The 8,540-nt window shown below is 37.1% G+C and overlaps 2 protein-coding genes across 4 annotated transcripts in view; both read left to right on the top strand.

Annotated features, from left to right (window-relative positions):
• The first annotated feature begins 9 nt into the window (after nucleotides 1-9).
• Nucleotides 10-1,243, top strand: LOC106950609 (E3 ubiquitin-protein ligase DTX3L-like). Its single transcript, XM_015037582.1, has 3 exons — nucleotides 10-762; nucleotides 847-1,064; nucleotides 1,151-1,243. The coding sequence occupies exons 1-3, from the start codon at nucleotides 106-108 to the stop codon at nucleotides 1,218-1,220; spliced, it is 945 nt and encodes a 314-aa protein (XP_014893068.1). The 5' UTR covers nucleotides 10-105; the 3' UTR covers nucleotides 1,221-1,243.
• Nucleotides 1,244-4,128: 2,885 nt separating this feature from the next.
• LOC106950606 (uncharacterized) overlaps nucleotides 4,129-8,540 on the top strand; it is a 12,815-nt gene continuing 8,403 nt past the window's right edge. The window contains exons 1-6 of one of the 3 annotated variants that reach the window (XM_015037571.1): nucleotides 4,146-4,210; nucleotides 4,298-4,329; nucleotides 4,454-4,518; nucleotides 5,532-5,742; nucleotides 5,914-6,122; nucleotides 8,383-8,478. In XM_015037571.1, coding sequence (XP_014893057.1) covers nucleotides 4,474-4,518; nucleotides 5,532-5,742; nucleotides 5,914-6,122; nucleotides 8,383-8,478 — 561 coding nt within the window. In that variant the 5' untranslated portion in view covers nucleotides 4,146-4,210; nucleotides 4,298-4,329; nucleotides 4,454-4,473. Of the gene's footprint in view, nucleotides 4,330-4,435; nucleotides 4,519-5,531; nucleotides 5,743-5,913; nucleotides 6,123-8,382; nucleotides 8,479-8,540 lie in introns of all 3 variants that reach the window. The other 2 variants (XM_015037572.1, XM_015037570.1) reach the window with 2 other exon arrangements.

Raw genomic sequence — 8,540 nt, 5'->3', positions numbered from 1 at the left:
GCTGATTCAGGCCAGGCAGTGATTCCTCTCAAGTTTGTAGATCCAGATCAGTGGAGCGACGCGTTAAAAGTCATCAAGAGAAACAAGGACAAGATTTTGCTCACCATGTCATCAGAAGAAGTTATTGTTAGTGGTCCAAAGCAAAGCCAAGATGAATTCAGTGCCGTCCTGAATGCAATGCAGACGACAAACACACCAGCTGAACAGCACAAACCTGCTACAGATGGTACATTACTGAAGATGTACATGGACCTCAAAAATCCATTTACTAAGGCAAGACTACCAACAGAAGAAAAACGCAGGAAGGTGGCTAAGACATCTGCTGAAGATCTTAACACCAAAGATAAATGTGGTTTAGAGGTTAAATCTAGCAACAGACAAGGCGATAGTGATTTAGGAAATTACTTTCAGTCTTTGCTGCAACAGAAAAGGGACTCTAGAGCAGATCTACAGAATTCCATTAAAACGTCAACCAGGCAGTTTTTGGAGGACAGCAAAGATGACTCATGTTCAATTTGTTTGTCCGATTTTATTAATAAGAAGCAGCTGAAGTGTAAACATGCATTTTGTGAGGGGTGCCTGCAAAATGCAATAAAAACATGTGGACCCATCTGTCCGATATGCAAGGATGTTTTTGGTGTGATGAAGGGAAACCAACCTGATGGAACAATGACTTGGAATAAGTATCCATTATCCCTCCCTGGATTCCCATATAATGGCCATATATTAATCACCTACGACATTCCAAGTGGAAAACAGACGGTAATGTCTAAGCACATATTATCTATATCAGTAATTTAACTGTAATGTCAGACAGATGCCATTAACCTGAATTTTTCCTGGCAGGAAGATCATCCAGAACCTGGTCAGTACTATGGAGGAACTACCAGAATAGCATATCTTCCTGACAACAAAGAGGGAAATGAAGTTCTGCTTCTCCTGAAAAAAGCTTTTGACCAGAAGCTGATTTTCACTGTTGGGACTTCGAGGACAACTGGGATGGATAACATGGTGACCTGGAATGACATCAATCACAAGACGTCCATGACAGGAGGACCACAGTGGTACGGGTCACCATTTTGTTCCCTTTGTATTCACTGAGTCAGCCTTCGGTTTCATGTATTAATCCTTTTAAATTTTGCTTCCTCAGCTTTGGGTATCCAGATGAGAACTACCTGAGCAGAGTCAAGGAGCAGCTGAAAGCGAAGGGCATCCAGTGAAGTCTTTACATTAACTGAATTTTTAAAAAGCAATTAAAGGAATGTTTTCTTAAAATCTTATTAATTGGATTTATGTATTTTTATTCCTTTCATTAAGAAATGTTTTATAATAAATAAGAGTTTGGGGGCGACTAAAAGCTGATTAGTTGTTCTTATTTATCATCATGCAACTAAACAAATCACATAATTCGAGGTTTTACCAACACGTTTGATTATTTTTCTTCACATTTATTCAGTATGAAATCACAGGTGAAATGTATAAATGTAACTGTCATCAAATGACAATTAAGATGATTAGATTAGGTATTTCCCAAATAAATTATTAATTAACATATAATTTAGTTTATTTATTTTAAATGAACTATATAATATGTTTCATTAATGTTCATTAATGGACTATGCCCATTAATGAATATATTGCTGTTCTTGGTAGGATGACATCATATATATTTTCTAAAAACACAACATTTAATAGTCATGTAAACATGTAGTCAGTATGTAATAGTCTTTATACAGAATTGATTAGCTTTGAATTGCTGTTTAATAGATTCAAATATGCCTGTTAAAAGTGTAGTTTTTTGGGAACAAAGTTCTAATTTATGTGACTGTATGATTTTTTTTATGACATTGTTGTGTTTTTATGATGTAAAGCACTGTGAAATGTCTTGTCGCTAAAATGTGCTACACAAATAGAATTTATTGATTGATTGATGGATTGATCGATCGATCAATCGATCATCCATCCATCCATTGCAGTTGTTTGTCCTTGCAGTAATGGGAGGACTGTTTTTGTGCTATTATCACCATTGGACTGCCATTACAAATATTCCAAAAGACAGTTTGTGATTTGCAACACCCTTTATTTAAGTTGCAAAAAGCTAAAAGGACCCTAACCCTAACTCAAGTCTACTAAAATGACACTCACTCATACATATCTTTATGGACCCTTCACTGGTGTGCAGTGATGTTGGAATAGGAAATAACTGTTCCCACAAAGAGCACTGATGCCTAGCAGCAAGAAGGTTCTGGGTTTGATTCCCGGCACGGGATCTTTCTGCATGGAGTTTGCAGAGTTTGCATGTTCTCCCTGTTCATGCGTTGTTCTCTCCGGGTACTCCGGCTTCCTCCCACAGTCCAAAAACGTGACTGTCAGGTTAATTGGTTTCTCTAAATTCTCCTTAGGTGAGTGTGTGTGTGTGTGTGTGTGTGTGTGTGTGTGTGTGTGTGTGTGTGTGTGTGTGTGTGTGTGTGTGTGTGTGTGCGCGCATGATTGTTTGTCCTGTCTGTCTCTGTGTTGTCCTGTGACAGAGTGGCTACCTGTCCAGGTGACCTCGTCTCTTGCCCTAAATGTCTCACTGGAGATAGGCACCAGCAACACAAGGGTGTAAAGAAGATGGATGGGTGGATGTTCCCACAAAGTTGGAAGCAGTTCATTGTTCAATTTGTCTTGTATCCTTTGGCATTCAGAGTTTTGTTTCCTGGAAGAACTGAAGAACAACGTCTTACTGATTGGATTACCAGACAAAAAAAAGCATACCTGGTCACTTTAAGTATCAGTGCACTCTGTATTACTGCATCCAAAACTTTGCCTTACATTTAGTGATGTGAGACATAGATGGAGCTGCTTGATGATGGAAAACCATGAAGCTCTTTATCTGAGCGACATGCAGTTTGGAGTTTGGGAGAAATACATCCACTGGATGATTTACATAATACAAATAGCATTGTAATCCCTTAATACTATATGACTATAACAAGAAATATTCCAAAAGCAGTCAGCCATTGCCTTTGGGTGGAGGCAAAATATGAATAATAATAAGGAAAAAACAACAACTTTTACTTAAGATATTTTTTAAAAGCAAAGAAAATGTTCTCAAGCCAAACAAAAGCTAATTCCTTTCAAAATATTACAATAAAACGGGTATAGAAGCCATTACAACAAAAACATTTTCACATTTCTACTTTCCCTTCAAATAAAGTGAGGAAAATCCAAGAAAAATCATTATTTACATTTATTCTTTAAAACAATTTATGACTTCAATTTTTTAATTTTATAAGACAATTTAATTTGTGTAAGACACAAGGGATATCAAAAGAGCATTTATGACAAATGCAATGATTCATACTCTGAAAATAGAGTGATTGTGCCCTGTATTCAGTGGTGATGAGTAAATATTTAATTGAAATCATTATCATTACAAAAGTCATAATATACGAGTTAAGCTTTTCCAAAGCTCTCCCCATTTGAAAAGCATTAAAATGTTTAATAAATGAACTCCCCAAATACATAAAGAAAACTCCTATCAAGTATGTTTGTTTCTTTTTTTTTATCCGTTGTCTTTTAAAAAGATCAAATTTAGAAAAATAGACTAACTTAAAAGTGTAAGCTTTAACTTATGCCTGCAATTTTCTAAAAAGAGTATGTGAAGATTTTTGTGTAGCTCTTAAGCTGAACTGCGCCAAGTTTTAGTATTTGTGTGAATGAATAATTGTGAAACAAATCTAACTCCATAGTGCAACATGAAATGCCTCAGGGTTTCTCAGGAAAGAAGCGGTAAGAAGCTTGTAAGACTGATTAAGGAACAATGAGCTACTTCAGCACATAAAACTATTGAAGGCTCTGTCAGCTCCCGGATCAGTGGCGCAACTGCACATTATTCAGGTGCGCCCCGAGGGAAGGAATTTCAGGGTGAAGTACCGACGCTCAAGCCCCCCGCCCCCACCCCCGAGGCGACGCTACGTGGAGTGTAAAACTCGCTACATGTACCTCGTTATGTGCGAGAGGTGAAGGAGCGTGAGGCGCGCTGAAGGGTATGGGAAAACCAGACGGGGTTTTGGCGCCCCCTCTGGTGCTGCGCCCTATGCGTTGCATACGCTGCATACCCACTTTTTGCGCCTCTGTCCCGGATAGTAGATGAAACGTCCAGAACAGAGATGACAACGAGTCCAGGGTAAATGCGTCGAGGACTCGGACTTCAGTCTCTTACATAGTAAGTGCATTTTGCCAACTGAGTCGCCAGCGGCAGCGCCCCGTCCTGATTTCAGTATCTGTTTCTGCTTTCACTTTCATTTACAAGGAAGTGTCAACGTTTGGAGCGAACAGGTGAAGGTAAGCGCTTTGAAAGTGTTGTTATATTCTCCTGTGTGGTTTCAGTGAAGCAAAGTAAGCAAAATGAATATGCTTGTTACATGAGCTGAAATGTCTGTCATTAAAGATCTGCTTTGTTTTGAAGAAAGGAAGTGGACCATCGCAATGTCTACTTTCATGGAAGAAGAGCTCATGGACTATCAGGCTCAGGTGTGTCACTGGCATTTGATATGTCTAATTTAAATTTCTTATGTCTAGAATACAAAAGCAATTTTCTTCTAATTAACATGAAGTATTTGCACAGCTTCTATTTAATAAGATTCATTTTTAAACACACTCTAAAGTACTTGACAATTTCAGGAAAATATTTAACTGATACTTTTGCAAAAGAAAATTGCAATAACTAAGGTTAAAGGATGTGACACACTAGGAAAAGTCTAAAGTGGATTGCTCAGTTAGACATTTTACCAGATGGGAGGGTTGTAATTATGATTGAATTATGAATGTACAATTGTGGAAATTTTGTTGTAATTTGCGGTAAGAGATGTAAATAAACAGCAAAACATTAAAATTCAGAAATAATGGAATGTTATGGCATTTAAATAAATGGAGATAAAAATAAAATAAAATAAAATATGCTGATGAAATAAAAAAGTAAAAGCTTTTAAGATTAAATGAAGATGAATTGAAACATCACAGATTCATTGAAATTTAATTGCTGAAAAATATGAATATTCTGTCTGCTTTTTAGGACAACTGGACATATTATGAGCAGTTCTTGTGTTCATGCAGTGTCCATACAATGTTCACGTCATTGTATGCAGTAACGTACTATAACAGTACAATGTTAAAAGGTACAGCTGGGCAGGGAGTTAATAGTGTATATTTAGATTTAGGTTTGAAGTAATCTTCTGGAAGTAATATTTACGTTTTGAAGTGACCCAACTAGATTCCTGGTCTGAATCTGAGGGAGAATCTGTGAAGAGAGGTAAAGATTAGGGTGATGGCAAAGAGACTTTCCATTTGGAGCTCATTACCACAGATAAATAATATAAGTATCAGAGGAAACATGGAAAAAGATGGTCAGAATTTATAAAGGTTTGATTGACAAAATGCATTAAACATTTCTCGTTGATTATTAAGAAGAGTGTAAACCATTTTGACCCAATATTAAAAAATACAGAAGAAGATAGCTCTAAACAATCTTTTGGTCTGTTTTACAGTTATTTTCACAGGCTGGTATGGATCCTCCAACAGATCGAGAAGAAGTCCTATTGACTCTGTTGTTGAAGTGGTTGGATAAGAACAAAAAGAAGACAGATCTACAAAAATCCCTCCAGACTCGGTTCAATAAATTAAAAACTAAAATAGACTGCACAGTTCAAGAGGTCTTACCAGATGGACGAGCTCTGATTCTGGTTTCACCTCCTCCAGGTATAGAACTGTATTTTCACATACAGCATGTGACAGACTCAGCAACTCTGTTAATCTAACCCTATAAAAAGGAATATTTATTTTGAACACACTGATATACTGCAATAATGACTTTTCAAATTACTGACAACTAAATGCATTTTTTCATTCTATTTTTTGTTTATTTTAAAGGTCTCAAAGAGCTTCAGAAGCTGAGTGGAAAAACACTTTATACAAAAGACAAAAAACAATTAGTCACCATTCTGTCTGTAATGCTGGAAATACCAAAGCAGGATCCACAAACAGCAGACGATGCTTCAGTGAATCCGACTCCTCCAGCGGCTTCAGTAAACACCAAAGATGCTGATTTGGAGTCACCAGCTGGACACACTTTAACACAGGTAAAGAGCTGCGAAAAAGTATTTGCTTATCTACCATAATTATTTTTGACACACTTAAATGTTTTAGATCATCAACCTAATTTCAATATTGGATAGAGATAACTTGAATAAATGCAAAAACCTATTTCCAAATTATGATTTCATTTATTTCAGGAAAAACCTATTCAAACCAACCTGGCCCTCTGGCAAAAAAATAATTGAACCTCATTGTTAACTTATAAATTAATTGTGATTAAATTGTCTTTTTAGGAAGTTGTGCTCAGTTCATAAGCCAACATAATATATAATTTCGATTGAATGCCCATGATGGCTGAAAGATCTCAAAAAGCGACACCACCTGTACATAATTCAAAACATGTAAAAGATTTGATATCAATCAGTCTGGAAAAGGTTACAAAACCATTTGTAAAATTTTGGGATGCCAGCAAACCAAAGCAAGTTATTATTCACAGCAGCAGAAAATATGGATCAGTGGGAAGCCTTGAGAGGCTGGTCAACCAAAATTACTTCAAGAGCCCAATGTCAATTCAGCCAGGAAGTAAATAAACAGATGAACAGCAGATGAACGCAACTAACTTTTTCTCTGTAGTGACAAAAACTACTGACTGTGGCCCCAGTAACTTTTAACTGAAATTAAACGACTCCACATAAATTACAAGCACCTGCTGCGGTCTGAATACACTAATTCCTCCTGGTGGCATCTGCAGAGAAATCTGCGCTGGTTCAGTCAAGCCGGCCCAAGGCAAAAGCAAATTAAGAAGCTGCTTAGGGCCCCAGGGCCGCTAAGGGGCCCCCTCAGTGGAGCTGATTTTTATATATATTTTTAAGTAATAATTTCTATGTCATTATAATATCAAAAACACACTGATTGCAGTTTTCTGACCGATCTCTGGTTACTGATCTTTAAAAAGCCTGACCTGCCAATTTTGACTTTGGCTGATATGATTTTTTTTTTTGTTGTCTAAAATGTCGCTAGATATAGCAAGAAAGTCACTGATTTGGCAACAGTGGGGTGACTATTGTTAACTGTAAATGTGCAGACCTGACCTGGTGGGCCGGTCTTTCAGTCAAACCTCTCACTGTAGAGCAGAAGAGGACAGAGGCTGATTTTTAAACCTTTGCTGACAGAGATAAGATTAGAGGATAAGATGGGCTTCACATGCAAGTATCGGCCGATCACGATCCCCCAAAATTAAGGAAATCGGCGCCCAGAAATCAACTGGTCGATAAATCAGATGGCCAATAAATCTATCTTATATGTATATAATATAAACTGCACTGCCAACAGAGATGCAATAAGTTTATAGCAAGTGTGTGAATGATCTAATGATCGGACTACTGACTGCAGCCGGTCCACATTGTTAGCAGAACGAGAGGGCCCCAAAACCAAATTTCTCTTAGGGCCCCATGGAGGCTTGGGCCGGCCCTGACTCTGCCGGCCCAACTCTGCGAGTTTTATACTCTTTGTGCAGTCTGGGAATGTGCTTTTACCAGGGTCTTTTTGTGTGGTTTTGTAATTCAAAAATGATGAATTGGGTCCAAAGCAGAGGTCAACACAACAAACTACAACTCAGGTAGTAACACAAAGAACTCAAGCACAAACTGACCTAACAAACAAGACATGAGGGAAACTTAAATCGTGGCTGATCAGACCACAGCTGACACACAAGGGGTAATTAAACATACAAGAACGTAATTAACAAACATACTGGTCAACAGAATACTAAATCTTTAAATTAAATAAATACTATTAAAACTGATCAAACTGCCAAAAAGAAGAAACATGAAAGAAATAGTAAAATTAAACTAAAGAAAACCAAATTTCCCCTTCCCCTGGTAAACAAATGGAATGACCCGCTGAGGAGGTTTGCCAGTCATATAAGAAAAGCAATCAGCCAGAACAGAGTGACACTCCAGCAGCAGCTCCAAAGGAAACTGGTAACTCAAAACAAGATCTTTATTTTCTAATCTGTTGCATATAACCAAAATACAGAGAATTGACAGATAAAGTTAACTAAATGTGTGCACTGCAAATAGTTAACTGAAGAGTCAGGCTATTGAAAATAATTTTAAAATGAAAATCTAAACTATTCACTAATCAATATGTAAACTAATGTTAAGGATGAACAGAAAAACAATTACCTTTCAACGTCTCGGTGTGACAGTTGAGACAGCTGTCACAAACTTTATTGCCACATAAATCATTTAATTATGAATGATTATATAAATTTAATAACAGATTTTTTTTTTTTCATTTTAGAACATGGTCTTCTCTGTCAAGAGTGGTACTCCATTCACTTCGACAGCAGAAACAGCTCAAAAACGTTGTCTTCTGCCTCTGAATCACTTCTGGTACATGAATCACATCCACAAGGAAGGAATTAAACAGATTGAGAGGAAGAATAAAATTAAAATGGT

This window comes from Poecilia latipinna, unplaced genomic scaffold (genome assembly GCF_001443285.1).
Source record: "Poecilia latipinna isolate Pla-1442-1.1 unplaced genomic scaffold, P_latipinna-1.0 Scaffold411, whole genome shotgun sequence".
In the NCBI taxonomy this organism is placed as follows: Eukaryota; Metazoa; Chordata; class Actinopteri; order Cyprinodontiformes; family Poeciliidae; genus Poecilia; species Poecilia latipinna.
This window is presented reverse-complemented; position numbering and strand designations above follow the sequence as displayed.